The sequence below is a fragment of the Mastigoproctus giganteus genome, chromosome 9, assembly GCF_048544385.1.
Source record: "Mastigoproctus giganteus isolate SK-2022 chromosome 9, ASM4854438v1, whole genome shotgun sequence".
NCBI classification, from domain to species: Eukaryota; Metazoa; Arthropoda; class Arachnida; order Uropygi; family Thelyphonidae; genus Mastigoproctus; species Mastigoproctus giganteus.
Genome location: NC_143583.1, coordinates 161,552,875 through 161,574,678, shown reverse-complemented (window position 1 = coordinate 161,574,678; position 21,804 = coordinate 161,552,875). Strand labels below are relative to the sequence as shown.

General features: G+C 35.5%; 1 protein-coding gene across 2 annotated transcripts in view; it reads left to right on the top strand.

Annotated features, from left to right (window-relative positions):
* jbug (filamin-type immunoglobulin domains fbug) overlaps nucleotides 1-21,804 on the top strand; it is a 1,114,928-nt gene that overhangs the window by 664,278 nt on the left and 428,846 nt on the right. For both annotated transcript variants that reach the window (XM_090381438.1, XM_090381439.1), the window contains exons 31-32: nucleotides 441-590; nucleotides 10,810-10,893. In XM_090381438.1, the coding sequence (XP_090237564.1) occupies nucleotides 441-590; nucleotides 10,810-10,893 (234 nt within the window). The remainder of the gene's footprint in view (nucleotides 1-440; nucleotides 591-10,809; nucleotides 10,894-21,804) is intronic.

Below are 21,804 nucleotides of genomic sequence, written 5' to 3'. Positions count from 1 at the left end.
CAGAGATTTTATACTTCTTCACAACGTACCATGGCGCAGATGTGGGAACCACCGGTGGCACCTTTCATAAAACACTATGCCACTATGTTCAACCAGGAAGAGGTCGAAAATGAGCGGACTTCTCTTGTGTTGAAGTTGTGGCTATGGCTATCATGGATTTATCAAGTCAGTCTCCATGTGGTAGCACAAGTGTGCCAGCTGTTTCTCATGAAGTGGACATGCAGTATTCCACTGTAAGGCTAGTAATGCTATTGTATCTCTTGAAAGAACTTTATGAAAAAAAAAAAAAAAAATGTTGGGAATTTGTGTAGTAGTCTAGTACACTTTAGTGATACACATATTGTGTGCATAGGAAATGGTGTTTATATTAATCCAAGAACACTTAGTTTTATGTGAAATGGAGAAGGTTAAGATAAATTCTTTGTTGTTGTTGTTGTTAGGAAGCCCATTCTATGTAGTTGTTACTGATAGTAGCAGCCAGTCAGTTGTGTCAGGTACTTCACTACGAATGACATCAATATCTCGAGGGGCTCAACTTTCAGTGGATACAAGGGGAACAGAAGATGCAAGCTGTAAAGTTTTAGTCACAAGTAAGTACCATTATAATATTCTGTAATAAGTACTATGATATTCTTGTTTCATTGATTTGTTCAGTGCACAATGCCCAATGAATTGACAGGTTCCTTTTTTAAATAAGAATTCTGGTTTTGTTTTATTCTTTGATTTGAATTAGCTTTTAAGATTTATTATTACCTCATTAGTGTTTTGCTCTCAGTCTTTATCAAAAAATCTCTTGATAGTGTGACTTATTGGCTGTTGACAGTTTATTTTAAATTCCTAGTGAATGTTTATTATACTTATTCTTTTTTTATATGCAAAATGTCCTTATCTCTGTTACTACTTATTTATTAAAGTTTGTTTCACTCTGCTTGTGTAGTATCTCCTCTTACCCGTGTAATTTTAATATCACTCACCTTCTCTGATATTAGCAGAGAATGCAGTCTTAACAGTTTTAGTAATAGTAAGAGCCATATAGTACAAGGAAGCCACAGGCCTTTGCTGCACTAGCTGGGGGGGGGGGTGAAGATCACTAGGTAAGAAGATACAAATTATATGCCTCCCTTCTCACAAAGGTAACTATTCAGTTGATTGGTCCACTTGATATCGATGGTTCAACTGTTGATGATCCTACTCAGGTAGCTAACAAACTAAATGAATATTTTGCATCTACATTCAAACAAGAGGAGTTGTTCAGCTCTGGCAATAAGCTAGATAATCTTATAATAACTGAGAGTAAAGTGGAGGAGAAATTGTTGAAGATGAACATAAGAAAGGCACCTAGGATGGATGGAATCTATCCAGTTATATTAAAGGAGGCAGCAAAGGAAGTAAGCAAACCTTTAGACATAATTATGACAGCTTCCTTGGATATAGAGTAGGTACCCATGAACTGGAAATATGCAAATGTGACCCCAATCTTCAAAGGAGGATCAAATGGTAATAGACCTGTTACCATTTGATCTATTACCACAGGTAATACAGGAAATGTCTCCACAGGTCTATTACCTGTGGAGACACAGGTAATAAACCTGTTAGTTTAACTTCTGTTCCAGGGAAATTAATGGAGGCACTGATTAAAGAAGCATTTCAGTTATAGCTCAGACACAGCATGGGTTTGTTAAGGGGAAAGTCTTGGCTGACCAATTTGATTGGATACTATGATGTAGTTGCATAGGAACTGGATGCAAAGAATAATTTTGATATCATATATTTGGATCTTAGAAAGGCTTTTGATACTGTTGCACATGGAAGACTGCTGCACAGATTGGAGCAGTGTGGCATTGGAGGCAAATTGTTGCTATGGATAAAGGGATGGTTGAGTGAGAGAAGGCAGAGCGTTAATCAATGGAGACTGCTCTTTGTGGACTAATTTTATTAGTGGAGTTCCCCAGGGTTCAGTGTTGGGTCCATTGTTGTTTTCTGTATTCATTAATGATATTGATGATGTTATATCAGACTTAATGTCCAAGTTTGCAGACAATATGAAAGTCGGTAGGGTTATTAATGACACTATTGACAGTATGATGCTGCAACAGGATCTAGAAAAGTTGAGTAGATGTGCTGAGAGGTGGAAACTGAAGTTTAGCATTGACAGATGTAAAGTACTGCGTATAGGAAGCAGTAACCCCCAGAGTAACGTATCAACTGTGTGGTACTACACTGACAGAGGTAGAGAATGAAAAGGACCTGGTGGTAATTGTGCAGACACATATGAAGATTTTTGAGTAGTGCAGACAGTCTGCAAGAGTAGCTTACAGTGTCTTGTCAATGATATACAGGAATTTTTCTAGCATAAGGTGGCGGTTATCCCCTTGTATAAGACAAGGCCACACCTTGAGTACTGTATACAGGTCTGGATGCCTCATTTTAAAAAGGATAGAGCTGTTGGAATGAGTAAAGAGAAGGGCAACAAGATTAGTGAATGGAACAAAGATTTGCTCTTACAAAGAAAGGCTTAAGTTTTGCAAATTACAGTGTCTGGAGACTAGGCACCTGTGAGGTAATCTGATTGAGGTGTATAAAGCTTTGAAAGGTTTGAGCATGCTCAATGCCGATGGGATTCTTTTTTTTTGCTCAGAATAATCACCTGAGAGGGCATAAATTCAAATTGAGGAAAGACAGTTGTAGGATAGATGTGCGGAAGTTTGCCTTTAGCCAGCAGGTGGTTTGTTCCAGCATGATTGCTGGAACAAACTTCCCTCTGTCGTCGTAGAAGTTGATAGCTTAAGCAGATTCAAGGCAGAACTAAAGAAACATTTGGAGCGGGTGGATGAATGAAATGAGAAGGGTGTGTGTGTGTGTGTGTGTTTTGGCTGATGCTATATAAGCTGCTTTCTTGGATCATGTGTCCTTGCTAGTGGTAATTTCATGTATTGAATTTATCTAAAATTAATTATTTTCCTGCCGTGTTGAATACGTGAAGGGTACCGTGTTTTAGTAAACGTTACCAATCAGGTGACCAGCGCAACTTCTGGGTATGTGGAATAGGGGGATGGATAGGTTTTACGAGTATCTATCACTGAGTTACAGAATGGTAATCCCTTTAACTGTTAATTCTTTCTTAGTAGTAGCGCTAATTGTCTCAATTGCCTGAAGGCCAGAGGTGCAAACAGTTAATCGTTCCCAATTAAGCCTTTCATAATCCGTTCGCTATATGGCAATTTTCTTTTCTACGGAAACTATTTTAAATGTAATTACCAAGAGGAATTTAAAAAATATCTTTAAATAGAAAATTTCATTTTAAAGAAGTTCGTTAAACAGAAGTCCGACTTGTATATGTCAAAATAAAAATGTTGGCGCCCTCCTGATCTGCCGCCCGTAAGCGATCCTTACCTCACCTACCCACTTGCTGTGGCCCTGATCATACTACACAAACTGTGCAACAGCTCATGATCAGTTGCCCCCAGTTTGTAAAAGAATGGTATACATTCAGTATGCTCTCATATAGCCATCTTACAGTGAAAAATATCTTAACTGATCGAAACAATATCATGGAAGTCTTTTATTACCTCCAAATGATTAGTTATTATCACCAAATGATTAATTATTACCACCAAATGTAATAATAATGCATGATATGAAAGCACTATATGATACTCACTTTTATATAAAATAATTTCATCTTGATAAACAAAAACACGCTATATATATCAACTTCTGATTATTCTGACCAGTCAAGCACAGTGTAGACATAAAGCTATTGTGTAGGTAACTCCAATGCAGAACAAAAGACCTCAATATAATTTATCCTTTACAGTGGAGTAAGAATGAAAGTTCTGCTTGATTTTTCATTAAATAAACAAGCAGACAGTGCAGTCGAACAGGCTAATTCATTGTCTCTTTCTCCCTTTTTCTAGTTCCTTACATGGATTATGAGACTACAATTTGAAAGATATGCATGTTTGAATGGGCATAGATGTGGGGTGAACCGAAAACAGGAAATTCCATCAAACTAAACATGATCTTCAAATCTTAGTATTATTCAATTTCAGATTCTTTATCGACTTGTTTATCATCATCATCATCCTCTTCACTAGTATCCCTGTCACTCTCATCATACAATAAATGATCTTCAGTGCATTACTTATACCACATTTTTTAAACGACTTGATCACAATTTCAGTCTTATCATGCCATGACTTCAGCACCCATTCACACACCTGTGCTATTGATTGATGTTTCATCCTTTCTGTAGGTATTGTATTATAGTTCCCCTCTGTTTAGCCACCTGGAATTACTACCGATTACACCAAGGCATAATTGCCTTGGTGTTATCGGATGGTGTTTTTTTTTCTTCTTTTCGCTGTAGATTTCTTTGTAGCAAGCAAGCATATCATTCATCCCTCTGTTAACTTTTAAGAATCATTCCCTGTCAGGACCTATCTTCTCAAACCTCGCCATTGCCAATGCAATTTCATGAAATGCCATTGCCATCTCTCTGGTGGTAATGAGTCTTGGCTTCTCATGTGGTTCATCTTGAGCTTTGTCAGCATTTTCTTCTTTCACTATCACTGCCTGCAAGTCAATAAGTTCTTCGTTAGATAATTTCTTCTCTTCTTGCTCTATTAACTCCTCCACATCTTTGGCATCAACCTCTAACTGCAGTAGCTCTGCAACCTTTACAATCTTATTTGTAACCTCTTTGTGTGATTCAACTTTTTCAAATGCTTCGATGCCTTTTACGTGCCTTGGGCTTATTCTCTTCCATACACTATTTAAAAAACTTTTAGTAATTTCTGCCCAGGCCTTATTAATGTTTAAGATGGTGTGGTAAATGTAAGATTTCCAAAAGTCCCTTGATGTAAAATTTTTGTCACCGCCTACTGGAGACAATGCCTGAGCAAATGTTGTACGTAAATAGTATGCTTTTAAATTCAAAATAACACCCTGATCCATAGGTTGGATGAGTGAAGTGATGTTTGGTGGTAGAAATATGACTCTCGCATTTGAATTGAAATCATCTAGATGCATCGGATGTCCAAGAGCATTATCTGATTGAAGCAAAATCTTGAAAGTAACTTCGTTGTCTTTACAATGTTTTTCAACCTCAGGAATGAAGCAGCATTTAAACCGATCTTCAAAGAAAGATATTGTTATCCATGCTCTCTAGTTCGATCGGAAATGCACAGGTAATCTCCTGCTGCATTAGCCCCAAGCAAGAGTGTGGCCCTATCTTTTGATACCTTGAAACCTGGCATTGTATTTTCTTCTTTGGCAATGCACATTCGATCTGGCATTTTTTTTCAAATACAGAGCAATCTCTTCAATGGTTAAAATTTGCTGCATTGAATGGCCACCTTCATTAATAATTTTTTCCAATACATCACAAAATTTCCCTGCAGCTGCAGAATCGTCACTAGCGACTTCACCGCATATTTTAACATTGTTGAAACTAGCGCAATGCTTGAACCTATTAACCTACCCATTTGTTGCCACGAACTTGGGTTGGGTTTTGCCATACTTATCTTATCCTTAATATCTTCATAAATACTTCTTGCTTTTGCTCGAATGGCCATTGCACTCAGGGCACTTGCTTTTGAATCTGATTTTCCATCCATATTAATAGCTGTTCCATCTTCACTATAGCTCCTGAACACTGTTTTGTGATCACTTTTGAACATAAATGCGTTGATCCTTTGACATGTTCTTTTATATGCACCCTGTCCTTTAAAATAGTATTCTGTGTTGAAGCAGCGAGACCTAATTCCCTAACAATAGATGACAAACTTTGTTCTGCTTCATACTTCTTAATTAATCATCTTCATTTGGTGAGTATGGGCTTGGCACACCCAGGGTCCTGAGCTGGATAACATCATTCTTCTGTTTCTTGGTGATTCCTTTCTACTTCTGACTCTCTCTCTCTCTCTCTCTCTCTCTCTCTCTCTCTCTCTCTCTCTCTCTCTCTCTCTCTCTCAGGGTAACTCAAGAATTTTTTTTTTGGTTGTTGTAGCATAAGCTTCAGGCTTTCTTGCACCATATGATAAATAATAATAATAATAATTTCTAAATCAATTTTGTTTCTTTCCTAACACTACTACCACTTGCACTTTTCATTAGTCACTTTCCTTTCATCATTGTAATACATAAATAGGAAAGTCAAATTTCCATAAGTTGAGTATTACATAAGTCGAGGAGTTCCTATATATACATATTCTATATAGTTACTGTTTAAACTATATAGAATATGTATATAACTTCAGTGCATTGCAGTTCAGATGTGTCAGCAAATAGTAATAATTCATTATTTCTACCAAAAAAAAAAAAAAAAACGCACACAATGAGTTTTATGTTAAAACTAAGAACATTAAATTTCTGTCCATCTGCCCCATTCATTCCTCAAAATCACATGGCAACAAACATAATATCAATTGCTTCAGCCACAGTATATGGAATATGGATACCTTATTCATAAAGGGGGAAAAAAAAAAAAAAAAAAAAGAAAGAAATTGGTCCTGTATTAATGGTATTTTGTTTAGGGCACAAATCTTTCTAAAACAACCAAATATAAAATTTTGTAAAAATCCATCCACTGGGAGTAAAGTTATTACAAACAGACAGAAAGAAAGATATTGTAAAGACAATAGACATTTTACACACACATGCTATCACACACAAAAAAAAAACAAATAGCATTAAATATTGACCTAAAAATGAAGTTTTAAAATTTTGTTGAAAGTGTTTTCTGACCTGGATCTGGACATTGAAAATGTAAGAAAATAAATAGCACTAAATATTGAAATAAAATGAAGTTTTAAAGTTAAAATGGTTTCTAATATGGACCTGGTCATCAAAACATTAAAAAAATCTTGATGAGCTAAAAATGCCAAAAATTGTTTGAGCTGATGAGTTGTTGCAGATTTATTTTAGAAGTAGGAGGGGGTGGAATCAATCTGGGAAACTACCCTTATTCTTAAAAAAAAAAAAAAAAAAACTGACTCAATTCAAGAAGAATCCCTCTTCCTGCTATTGAAAAATTAGTCATCTACATTTGTAAAATGAAACGATATTGCTTTTGTATGTTTTATATCAAAATATTTTTATTTAATAACTTTTGAGTTTTAATATGTCATTTACCAATTATAAAGTGATATGTATTGACAATTTATAGCTTTTATGGAGCCTATATGAAATTTCTTAATTCCTGAGCAGATATTTTTTTCCTTTTCTTATGCTTAAATTTCCCACTGATCACTATATAATACGTTCACTACCTTGCAATTTTATACACTACCTTGCCATTTTATATTCTGGGATTGCTCCTTAGGTTACACTAAATCTGAACTTTTAATTGATTTCAAACTTTTTTGAAAAATAACTTCATGCTGTATATAAATTTGATAGTGTGATTCCCAATGAATGCACAAGGCCTGCAACTGCAACTGTTGCACATACCTAAGGTGGGCTCTGCTTAGAAACTTAATCTACAGTACTAGATTGAGTTGGTCTAAATGGAGAAGGAAGCACTGTTAAGCAAGCATATATATAATCTAAGAAACATAATGTGTGCAGAACATAAATACATTTTCATCATCAGTATGGATCGTTTTCTATATGAAATACTGAACATGCTTCAGTACCAACATATTAGACATATCCTCTGGAGCAAATAGTGACAATTCAAGCATAAATTCATACTAGTATTAGCCATATAGTGCAAGACGCCCAGGCTTTTGCTACACCTGCCAAAAAAAATAAAATAAAAAAAAATATATAAAAATAATTTGTACAAGTTGGTGCAAAAGCAAAATATTAGTATGCAGCAATTCTAAAAAAAGCTAAAAACTACATTGTTTAGTTATATCTCATATTGTGAATACTTTCACAATGAGTTTCCATGATATTGCACTACTTCGAATAAGTAATTCTTCACCAAAGGAGAAGACTATTGTTACTTATTCTCAGCAGATACCACCACCCAGACAGCACCATTTCAGGGCTATTTGGCCCTTTTTCGGTGGGTGACTAGGTACCTTGGTAATGCAACGATGACAAAACAGTTAAGAAGTATATTTCCACAATATGAGAGAATGCCTGAGGGTGTATAAAGTAAATTAGACTAAAGCACTTTAAGGATTTAAGCCTCAAACATGCGAAAGAATTATGCATGTCTAATTCTACCATCATTCATTTTACTTTTGCCTCTCAAAGCCTTATACACCTCAATCCAGTCTCCTCTAAGTCACCTAGTTTACTTCAATAGTGCACATATTTAACCCCAGGGGCTCACATCTGGCGAGTATGTGCTTGGCACACCCAGGGTCCTCAGCTGGATATCATCATTCTTCTCTTTCTTGGTGATTCTTTTCTAATTATGACTCCCCCCCCCCAGGGTAACTTGGGAATTTTTTTGGCTGGTGCAGCATAAGCCTCAGGCTTCCTTGCACTATATGGCTAATACTACTACTAATAATAATAATAATAATAATAATATTCAGTCTTTCTTCATATGGATGCCATTTTGCCAATCTCATCCTTGGACCATTGTTGTCCCTCTTTGGACCTCTTTCAAGAAGGATACAAAGATGAGAAATATCTATTTTTCAGATGCAGTACTCCAAACTTGAATACAGTATTCCGAGTGTGGTGTTTCAGTTGACTTATATATACATTAATTATATAAATGCCCTGCAAGCAATAACTAGTCTTGATTTAAGTAACATATGTAAAATCAACAATCAACTAGAGAAAGTCGCATTAAAAATTTTTAAAAATAAAAATGACAAATTCACCATAAATATCAAATGTGTCTCGATAGCTTGTGTTTTGTGGTCAAATATCAAGTAACCTGTATTGTCAACATGTTGCACTTCCAGAAATGGATCATACATTGTCTGAACCACTAAAATGAGTAATGGCTTAATGCATTGGTTTTCAACCTTTTTTAATGATGCCACCCCTAAGTAATTTTTTTTATTTTGCGGCATCCCTTCTCAATTTTCTGCCTTTTAGGTCCGATTCTCTCTCGGTATATATATATATAATGTGAATCGCATAGGAACCCATAACCAGAAACGTCACCGTAAGTCAGTACACGGCGCTGTTCATCAGTCGCGAGAGGGAAAATTTCTGGTTTACTCATTCAAGCAGTAGTTGCCACACGAAGAGCATGCATCGATATATGAACTGTGAGCTGGCAGACATGCACCTAGTGAATGGATTAGCAGAGGGCCCACACTGTGTGCACCCCCATGCGGCACAACATCGCTTCGCAATAAATGTGTGGGCAGGTATGGTCGGTGACTGCTTAGTTGGCCCATACCTGTTACCATCCCACATGAACTCCGCTAAATATCGGATCTTTCTTGAACAGGTTCTACCAGGGTTACTTGACGATGTTCCAACAAATGTGAGACGCAACATTTGGTTTCAACATGAAGGGGCGCCTGCCCATTATGGAAGGTGTGTTCGTGACAATTTGAACAGGCGTTTTGGGCATCGATGGATTGGCCGTGGTGGATCCATTGCCTGGCCCCCCACGTTCACCTGATTTATCAAGCCTTGATTTCTTTCTATGGGGCCCCCCTCAAATCTATTGTGTATGAATGCCTGTGGAGACAGAAATGGATCTCGTGGCGAGATTCGTCTGCACTGTTGCTACCGTCAAAGAAATTCCAGGTGTGTTCAGCCGTGTCCGCCAGTCCGTGCTTTGTTGGTGTCACGCATGCATCGCGTCTCATGGTGGAAACTTCAAGCATCTGTTGTAACATCATGAAATGCATCCATTTCGTTATTGTTAATATTATTCAAATATATAAATTCAAATATACTCTATTGTTAATATTATTCAAATAAATGTTTGCCACTAATTACTGTCTTGTGTCATTTCTGCTTCTTGTGCCTTTGCTACTACTTTCCCCGTGACGTTTCTGGTTATGGGTTCCTATGCGATTCACATTCCTTTAGATGTTACCTACCTCCCCTAAATGTTTGTACCAATATTTTTGAGACACCCTGTATATATAATATTAAAAAATATATATGATATTTATTACAATAATATAATTATAAAAATTACATTTCTAATACAAATTATATGTATACAGTATATTGTATGTGGTAGATGACTTTCATCAACCGGTGAAATACCACCACTTTGCTTATTGGAGGCTTGAAGTGGTGAAACCCATGTTTAGTCTCTAGAGCAAAGTTTCCGGCATTCCCCTCCCCCCCCATACTTCTCCTTCAACCCATGCACTGTACTAAGTACTACAGGTTTTGATACCGTTCGTTTTTGGGGTTTTCATAAAAAAAAAAACATATATATATATATATATATATATATATATATATATATAATTTTATTCTTTATATAGAGGTACTAAGTAAAAATCAATTATAGATCACCTGTAAATTAAAAAGATACTGTACACCTTTTTATAATGAAATGAAGATATAAATTGAAAAATAATAATAAGTTTAAGTAACTTAAACCCAAATTATGTGGCACCCTGGTTGAAAACCACTGGCTTAACGGAATAGTTTCAATTTCTGTATTTTTATATATATATATATATTTTTTTTTTGTATTTTACACCACTAAGATCAGGATATACATTGCAGTGTTGTCTTTTAGATATAAACCTGTTGATCACCTTCTTTATTTAGCTTCCCAAAACGGCTTTCGATATAAAGATTAATAGTAGATACTGTATTTGGGCTATTCTGCCAGTTTTCTGAATCTGTTATTTTAAAATTTCTTTACAGCTGATCTCTATTTTATTTTTTTAAATTTAAATTTTGTTGTTTTAGGTCCTTCAGGGAAAAAGATATCAACTAACATTACCAAAACATCCAGCACAGCTTTTGATATTCAGTTTCAGCCTTCAGAAGTTGGTAAATATTTCTTACGAAATTAAGCTACCTTTGTGAAATTTATTATTAGAAGTAACCTGCCGAAATTTAAATGCAGTATTAACTCCATCTCTTTAAGACACTGTGCTATATCTTATATCTAAATATAGGATAATGTACATAAAGGTAGTCTTATGTGAATTTAGCCTTCAGGACCTGGACAACCTGAGATTCAGGGTTTACATGAAAATCTAAAAGATACTTAGTTGATTAAAAAATATTCTTAAGGAAGAGGAAGAAGAAATTAACAAGGTAAGTGTTACAAATGTTTATTTATTGGAGGCTATATCAATACTTCACTGGAATTGATTTGGTGAAGACTTCATGAAATTTTCCAATTTCTCTGGAAGATTATTGGCATTTATGTTTTTACAGCTTTCTCGAAAGTTTACTTTCTTTCATTTTTCCCCCCCACACAAACATAACACTTAAATGTATCAATGTATGCATTTTATTTATGGAAGTGGTTTGAAAAGCCAAGAGTAGGGAGATCTCACTCTGCTTGTTGCCTAAGCAGAAAATATTAATAACATGTTCAATATAAGTTGTTTCTGGTTTTTCTGTCTTGTACTGTAGAAATATACACAAGTTTTGTGTGATTTCTTCACTTGTAAATGATTACTTCTCCTAATTATATGCTTTTAAACATATTTTTGGAAAACTTTCAGGTTGCCCATTAACTTATTTGCTTCATCTCTCTCTCTCTCTCTCTCTCTCTCTCTCTGTGTGTGTGTGTGTGTGTGTGTGTGTGTGTGTGTGTGTGTGTGTGTGTGTGTGTGTGTGTGTGTGTGTGTGTGTGTGTGTGTGTGTAGAGACATATCATACTATAGAAGGGTGGGAGACTTACCATTTATAGATGGGAAAGGTGTTTTATATTTTTCATTCAAATCATTCTTTGTCTCTATAAATTCTTTATCATATAAATTGTTCATCAAATTTCACTTTATTAGACAGTTTTTTTTTTTTTTTTTTGCTTGTGAACAGTTTTGTGTTTCTCCTGATTTAACCATGCCACTGTTGCTTAATTACATTAATTAATGGTAACATGCCACAAAAGAATCATTATTTGTGAGTGTTCAGGGATTTGTATACTGATATGTTCCCCTGTATTTCTGAGTTAGAAATAGGAAGATTTACTGGGATCGGATTAACCGGGACACTTCAAGATTTCAAATTAAAAAAATAATAATAAAAAACCCATAAATCGTAAAATTCAAAAGTAATAAATAGAATAGGTATAAACAGATGTCTTGCAAGTCATAAATAAGCAACAAGAAACAGCGTTATAAGTCGTCATTGGGAGATTAGTATATCCATTATCTTGCAACCCCCCCCACTGATAAAAGAAACACACACACACCAAATGTTTAGTTTTTTTAGTGCATTGTGCCTATTGTAGTCTTTCATTATGCATGTCAGGAATGTCGGATTTTTTTTTTTTTTTTTTTTTTGATTTTTTTTTATAGTAACTTTTTTTTTTCTTCTGTTAAGAAATCTCAAAAATGATGGATAAACGTAAGAGTTGTGCTTTCAATTAAAAAAAAAATTTGAAATTATTCATAAGTTTTAAAACAATGGATCCGTTAAATTTCTAAAGAACCATCATGATGTTGGTGACCAAACCATATATAACATCGTAAAGAATAAAGGGAAGCTATTAGATTTAAAATTGACATTGTAAAAAATAAATGGACGGATCGTATTGGACACACGAATAGTGGATGGTAAGTTTTTTTCGTTTTTTATCTATCACCATACTTTTTATGTAAGTTGCTGAACATTTTTCGTTACAGTAAGTCCCCGACTTACGTTACATTATGTATATTTTTTTTATGACTGAAGATTTCAAGTGAAAGGGGTACACATTTCATCATAATGCAAAAACTCATAGAATTCTAGCTTTCGGTATTATCACAAATGCAATAAGATCGAGTTTACTACCCATTTATAATTAACTTCACTAACAGAAAGAAAAGCCCAATAACCCAGGGAAAAAAAAAAAAAATTGTTTTATTGTTTTATGGCATTGACCTCCAGAAATGTGCTTAGTAAAGTGCGAGCTCGGGTGGAGTGATAATAGTGAGTTTTCACCTTAACCCTGTGAAGTTAAGGCTCAGCTGGACAGGTATTTCAAACAAACAGAGGGGTGAAGTGGAAGTGGTTATTTTTTATTTATTTATTTTTTTTTTTTTGGCTGATGTTGCATAAGCTTGCTTTCTTGCATCATATGCCTCTGCTAATGCTAAAAGTTCTTTTCAGAAAATTTCATTTTGACGATTATTATGGTGCCGACTAAGAGAATAAGTGACAGCATTACTAATAAATCTACCAAGAAAAAAAGCGATAGAGTTGGATCAGAAAAATAAAATAATAAGGATGTATAAAAATGGCCAAACATTAACAAGTATCGTGCGGAATTCAGATTTGTCAGTGGCAACGGTGAACACAATCATAAAGGAGAAAGACAGAATACGAGAAGTGGTTGGCACCAATGGAAGTCAACTATAATAACCAAGGCTACGAAATACATACCAGTTTTTACAGTACAATAACATGCGTTTTTTTTTTTTCCATTTATGTTTTCTTATGTGCTACTCCGACTACTTCGCCATTGTCCCCAGATAAAGGTTTTAATTGAACTAATTAAAATATATATAACTATTTTTCTTCATTCTTCTGAGGATATAGCAGCAATATTTTATAGCCATTCCCGAGTTACGTAAAACTCGACTTACATAGGAAGTCCTGGAAAGTATCTCTTGCGTATGTCGAGGACTTAATGTATTTTTGGATTAACCAAGAAATCGATTATCCGGGAATATTTTTTTACCATCTATCCCAGAAAATCGAGAGTCTACTGTATATATTAATTTAAAATTTCAAAATATATAAGAGCAAAAAAGCTCAATCCTGCCTATTTCAATGCTATTTGTAAAATATAGAAATCAACTCATACCTTTTTATAGGAAGTTCTGAACTGGCAAAAGTTTGGACATCGTTTGTCCAAACTTTTGCCAGTTCAGAGATGCAATCTCTAAGGTTAATTGTAACCTCCAAGTTTCTATTTTCTGATAATGCACTGACAATCTTCATTATTATTCTCTTTCGATAATGAAATTTAAAATTTTTAATAATGCAATGCCGTGGTCCATTGGCTGGAGTTTTGACATTATGTTTGGTGGTAAAAACAACTTCGCACTTTTAAGTTTGGCAGAAATATTGGCAGGCTGTGCCGGACAGTTGTCAGTTACCAACACAATTTTCCTTTTTTCTTTTGTTATACACTAGCCTAGTTTTAATATCCATTCTTCAAAAATATCACTTGTCATCCATGCTTTTTTATTAATTTTATTAATGTAGTCAACTTCCAAAGATTTTGTGCCTCTAAAACATCTTGGGTTTTTTGATATTCCGATGACTAAAAGTCTTAATTTTTCACTTCCTGTCATATTTGCTCCAGCTAGCACAGTGATTCTTTCATTGCTTTGTTTTCCACCAAAACATTTATCATCCTTAAAAGCAAGTGTTCTATTCGGTAAACATTTAAAGAATAAACCCATTTTGTCAGCATTAAAAACATCCTTATGCTCATTTTCTTCCAAAATCTTCTTTAAGGTATTGTTCCTCCAACTGTTGCAGTCTTCTTCGCTTACATTAACACTTTCTCCACAAATATCCTTTTCCCTAATTCTGTGGTGCTTCTTAAATTTATCTAGCCACCCAGTGCTTGCATTAAATTCTGTATGTCCAAGGGACTGTGAAAATTTCAGAGTTTGTTGCTTAATTATTAGGCCTGATATTGGGATGTTCTTTTCACGTATCATTTGCACCCATTTTAGAACAGCTTTATCAACATCTTCGTATATACACAAAATTCGCTTCTTCTCTGCTCCTCCTTCAATTGCATTTAAAATTGATTCTCGATTTTTTTTAAATCTTTGATAAACTGGTTGCAGATATGCCATATTTCTCCAAAACATCTTTTTTCTGAAAACCCTGGTCAATATCATAATCTTTGCTTTATCATTAATACTTAAACACTTTCTCTTCGACATTGTTTCCGCAATTGTAAAAATTACTGGCTGCAGCTCTTGCCGATACATACACTGCAAACTTCGCTGCGCTGGCCATATAGTAAATTGTTAGTACAGGCACCATCTACTCAATGACGTTCCCTTGCCAATTCAACAGTATCACTCACTTTGAAGAAATATACAAATTTGTGAATTTCTTTTATTCTGCTTTCATTCATATATACACGAAAGAAAATTTATGATTAACGTATGCTGTATGTTACTTTTCAGAAAAAAAATAAAATAAAATACAAGAGCATATAGCCTATGTGATTGATGAGGAATGAAATTAAAAAAAAAAAAAAAAAATTCACGAAAACCATCTACTGGGAGTCCAGTTAGACGAGAACAGACATATCATTTGATTGACATGAAGGTCACGTGGTACAGTTGAGGTGAGAAGCTAATGTCACTCAGTAGGCGTTACTAAAAACCGACTATGGTAGCATTCTCTGCAATGCCGCCGCAGAAAGCTAAAGGTTTACCGCAGCGAATTTTGTTTTCCCGTGAGCCAACATCAATTTACAAATCTACCCTATTTATTGTAAAGTTCATTACCACTTTTAAGAAAACCCATTTGGTTTAATAACTGTAACAAAAATGAAACAAAGACTGTCCTACTGGCGTCAATGGCCACAAGTGTTCACTAAAAGGATTATTATTTAATTCCAGATGCTAATGCGCAATTTTGGAAGAAAGGAGGCAGTATATTTGAGCGGCTGTTTAGCAGTAAATGCTTGAAAATCTTCAAAAATGCTTTTATTAATTTTTTTAAAAATTCGTTATAGGGAGACTAATATTTCGTTATATGGGGTTAATTTTACATGTAATTTCATTTCAAGGTGCAATGTTTTGCGAAAAAATTCGTAATATAGAGAAATTCATTAAATAGAAGTTCGTAATAGAGAAGTTCCACTGTATATATATCTATTTGTAGGCATTCTGTGTGTTATCAGACACCCAGTCTAAAACACTGATGGACCAATATCTTTCTATCTCAGAAGATTTAGGAGAAGTCTGGCCGGACTGCCTCCCTAAAATCCACTCATGCACACCCTATCGTTGGTAAGCCCTGTTACATCACTTAGGTGGCAACGAACGTGTAGAGTGGTACTGTTCAAGACACCTGAACAGCGTGAAGAGGAAAAGACCAAACCCTCCAGCACATGACAGAACAACGAAACAAATGGCCTTCAATCCCCAGCTGCTTTCACTCTCCCTCTTAAGGCAGCAAGAGGATCAGAGTGGAAGCAGAGGGTGCTAAGAATCTCTGGGTACCAGGCTGCCATGCACAGAAACTGAACTTGGCCTCTTACAATGTAAGATCGCTCATCGGTGAAGACAGGATATTAGAGCTGGAAAAGGAATTGGAAAATGTGAATTCGAATATCATCTGTTTGGCTGAAACAAAATGAAGAAATGAATCACTTATAAGTTTATCAAGTAGAAATCTGCTGTACACCAATAGAAACAGCGAAGGTGGAGTTGGGTTTCTGGTCCATAAAGATTTTAAAAACAATGTTTCAGAATTCAAAAGTGTATCACCAAGGGTGCGAAGACTACTACTCAGGATTTCATAATGATTTATGCTCCAGCATCGAGCCATAATGACGAAATGGTTGAAGAAATGTACACTGAAATGGAGTCTTCTAGATGAACAGAAAACCCAGTACACTGTCATTATGGGGGACTTCAATGCTAAGATTGGAAAGAGACAAAAACAGTGCAGAAATGCGAACTATAGGAAATTTTGTAGTTGGTGAAAGAAATGAAAGAGGGGAAAGACTTGTGGAATTTACATTATCTTGAGGATTGTCAGTAACGAACACTTTTATTCAAGAAAAGGGTGAACAGAAAGTGGACGTGGGAGAGCCCAAATGGATTAACAACTAACGAAATCGACTTCATCCTCACTAACAGAAGATATATCATGAATGATGTTACCGTCCTGAACAAGGTAAATGTTTTTGGAAATGATCACAGAATGGCAAGATGCCCACTTGATATAGATGCAAGAAAAGAAAGGAAAAAACTGACTCGAGTAAATAATACGAAGGTCTTTGAGATAACAGATGAGGAGAAAAAACAGTATGTACTGGAACTGAAGAACAAGTTTGAGCTTCCGCAGACTGCTCAGCACCAAGATATCGACAAGGAATATTACAACTTTCTGAAAGCCTGTGCAACCTATAGGTAAAAAGAAATCCAAAGAAGAAAAATTAGTCAAGGAACACTTGTCACGATCAACCGAAGACGACAATAAACACTGACGAGTAGAAAATCGAGTATACTGAGTTATGCAAAGCCATTAGGAAGAGACTCAGAGAGGACATAAGAAGATTTAACACAAGAAAAGTAGAACAAGCATTAGGGGAAAAGAATGGAATTAAATCAGCAGCAATGAGCAATAATACAGAAAGACAAATGATACTGAAACTGAAAAATACCGATGGTGTACTTATAAATAGCAGAGAAGACATAATTCAAATAGCAGAAGACTACTATAGAGAATTATACCAGAAGCGAGGGAATGATGCCAGGAGTGGAGAAGATGGATCGCAAATTAATAACACATACAACATACCTGATATCCTTCCTGATGAGGTAGACCATGCGTTAGATAAAATGAAGAATCAGAAAGCCCTGGGGGAAGATGAAGTTGCTGTAGAGTTGTTAAAATTTGGAGGAAGAGACATAACACAAAAACTAGCAATGCTCTTCACAAAGAGCATTAGAAAAGGTGTGATGCCTAATCAGTGGAATAATGCAATCACAGTTTTGCTGCATAAGAAAGTAGATTAATCAGAAATTGGAAATTATGGACCAATTAGTTTGTGATCCTACACTACAAGTTGTTCACAAGGGTCATTACTAACAGATTAGAAAGAAGATGTGATGAGAATCAACCGAAAGACAAGCTGGCTTTAGGACAGGATTCTCAACTATGGATCACCTTCATGTAATGTCACAGCTAATGGAGAAAGCAAATGAATATAAATCACTATTGTGCCTGGCATTTGACTCCATACAGCATAAAGCAATCTTTTGGGCACTGGAAAGACAAGGCATAGATACCCCATATAATATGATTTTGAAGAAATTATATGAGAATGCTACCTCCTTTATTAGACTAGAAAAAGACATTAAGAAATTTAAAATTGAGAAAGGAGTTCGACGAGGAGACACAATATATCCAAAGTTGTTTACTGCTGCCCTGGAGAAAGCTTTCAGAAGATTAGACTGGTCCCAGATCAGAGTGAATGTGAATGGAGAGTACCTAAACCATTTAAACTTTGCTGATGACACTGTGGTCATGAGCCACGATCCCAAAGAATTAGAGGAAATCTTAATCAGTTATGCAGAGTTAGTAAGGATTTTAGACTAAAGATGAATATGGTTAAAACAAAAGTAATGATGAGCAAGTATGCCATAGAAAGGGATATAATGATTGAAGGAGCAGTAATTGAAAAAGTGGAGTCATATACTTATCTTGAACAAGTCATCAGCTGTAATAATGATAAATGGCTGAAATTCAAGAGAAGAATAAATTTTGTATGGATAGCATTCAGGAAATATAGTTACATACTGAGGAGCCATATCCTAATTTGTTTGAAATGTAAAATAATGAACCAGTGTATACTACCCAGCATGATTTATGCGAGTGAAACTTGGGCACTCACCAAAAGAATGGAAGAGAAACTGAGAACAACACAGTGAAGAATGGAACGAATTATATTGGGAATCAGACTGTTAGATAAGAAGAGAAACACATGGATTAGGCAGACCCAAGTAAAGGACATTGTTATCAAAACTAACGAATTAAAATGGTCTTGGGCAGGACACATAGCTCGAAGACATGATGACGGTTGGCCTAAAAGAATAACAGAATGGTACCCAAGAAGAGCTAGAAGAAAACCTGGATGACAATGATGGAGATGGACAGATGTAATTCATGAGTCTGTGGGTAGTAAATGGATGGCCATTGCACAAAACAGAGGGAACTGGAAAGTTGCTGGAGTGGCCTTCATCCTACAGTGGATTGAAAATGGCTGATGATGATCTATTTGTATGTATAATGTACGAAGCCATTAGTACTGCTCCGCTAGCTGTTGATGTTCAGGGCATGTATAAGCCTTAATCTGAATAAATAAATATATAAAAAAATAAATAATTAGAAACATCTATCCAGGGTACTTTCCTGAAACAACAGGACATATTGTCTGTTTTCTTTGATATGGAAAAACTGTATGGCACAATTTGGTATTGAAAAACTTTGTGTTTTAAAATACCAATAGGTTTGTCTAAGGCCCCCCCCCCCTGTTTTTATTAAGCTTTCAATTCATCAGTTATTACAAGGTTATGTAGATTCCACTCCATTTTCATCATTTTTCCAGGATTCAGTTTTTTAAATGCTATGCTTTTTACAATCAACATAAATTTCATCATAGAGCAACTTCCTCGAACTGTAAACAGCATTCTCTGTATTGGTGACCTCACTTTCGTCTCTTTTATATTCACGCATCATAAGTTATTTTCCAAACAGATTCTCACCACAAAAAATCATTTGTGCACATTTTTTGTCACAATTCTACTCATCATTCTGAACCCAAATTTAGGGTCTTGTACAAAATGCTTTTACTGTATTACTGAAACCAGATTTTTGCAGCTTGTGTTTGATGAAAAGTTGACTTCCATACTTTTGCCAACTACATAAGTAAACAAAAGGTCTGAACATTCTCTATACGTTCTTCTCTATTTTTTGGAGTGCAGACTAATAAATTTTACCATGCCCGTATAGTGCATTTGTGTGATCCAGGCTAGATTTTGGAACCCAGTACTTCATTCGATCCATTCCACCATCATACTGAAGAATTTCGTACATATCTTTTCTTGAGAATCTATGTGGAAGCAAATGAAACATTATTATAATTTGACTAGAAGCATCGGTAGAGGTATATGATGCAAGAAAGCAAACTTATACAACATCAGCCAAAAAAAAACACCTTCCTATTCACCCATCCATTCGTTCCTGAAGTTTGTCCAGTCCTTCCTTGGATTTATTTAAGCTCTAAACTTCCAAAGCAACAGATGGAAGTTTGTTCCAGCATTCAACGACATACTGGGCTAGCTAAAAGCAAATTTCTGCACATCTGTTCTAAAACTGTCTTTCCTCAATTTGAAGTTATACTCCCTGGGGTAGGTAATCTGAGCAAGAGGAAAGATCCCATCAGCATTGAGCTTGTTCAAACCATTCAAGGCCTTGAACACCTCAATCAGATTATCTCGGAGGTGCCTAGTCTCAGATGCTGCAGTTTGCGGAACTTAAGCCTTTCCTGGTAAGAGCAACACTTTGTTCCCCCTCACCAAACTCATTGTCTTTCTCTCTACTTATTATAGCCTATATCCTTTCTAAAATGAGGCCTTCGAACCTGACCATTGCCTTATACAAAGGAATGATCACCTCCTTATTCCTGCTAGCAAAATTTCCTGTATATCATTGACAAGATCCCATGAGCTGCTCTGGCAGCCTGCACTACTAAGAAAACTTCATATCTGACTGCATAACTATCCTCAGATCTTTGACATTCTCCACTATCCTGATTGTTGTATTGCACAGTTGGTACATTACTCTGGGGGGTTACTGCTACCCATATACAATATGTTGCATTTGTTAATGTTAAACTTCATTTGCCACATATCAGCCCATCTGCCCAACTTTACTAGTTCCTGTTGCAGTAGCATACTGTCATTAACAACTCCTCCAACCTCCATATCATCTGCAAACTTGGACATTAAGCCTAATTTACCTTCATCTATATCATTGATAAGTATATAAAACAACAATGGGTGCATCACCGAACCCTGGGGACTCCACTAATAACATTCATCCCCAAAGAGCAGCATCCATTGATTACCACTCTCTGTCTTCTCCCACTCAATCTTTCCTTTATCCCTAGCAGCAACTTTCCCTTAATGCTATACTGCTCTATTTGTACAGCAGTCTTCCATATGTAACAGTATCAAAAGCTTTCATGAAATCCAAATACAGTCGATTCCAGTTATTTGGGACACATCGGGACTAGTGCATTTTGTCCCGATTAAGCAGCTGCCCCAATTATCCAAAGTTTCACGTGAATAGTTAAAAATACAATGGACCCCCACTTTACAATTGGTTCACTGTACAAACAAATCACGCTACGATGGACTCACCATAGTAAAGTACCATTCACTATACGTTGTGTAGTTAGCACCAGTCATTGTGAGCATGTTCGTGAATTGAATTTTAATTCTATTAAACAGTGATTCTAATTAGCAAAAATAGGAGGAATATTATCCACAGGCTATAAAAGAACAGAAATATTAAGCACAAATTTACCCTTTATTACCTTACCTTACCAATTGAAAAACTAAACTAAAATCGGAAGAACATACATGATAATCGGAATAATTAATATGATATGTACTGTAATATGTACATACCAACTAGTTGACATTTCTGTTCACTGACATTTGTGGGTGGGGGTTAAATTTTAGAATAGTAAAAAATAAGCAATCAATAACAAACAACACGGCACACACAAATTGCAAGTAACACGATATGCTCAAGTGAGAACGGAGTAACAAGTTATGAAGCTTTAAAAATAGGAATGAAAAGAAGATTCTGAAAATTAATTTTTTTTATATGATTGTAGATTTCGTGGAAGTGTAAACAGATTTCACCCTAATAACCCACAGAATTCCAGCTGTCGGTATTGTGGCAAATTCAATAAGATTACATTTAATATCCATTTATGATAGATTGCACTAACAGAATTACGTT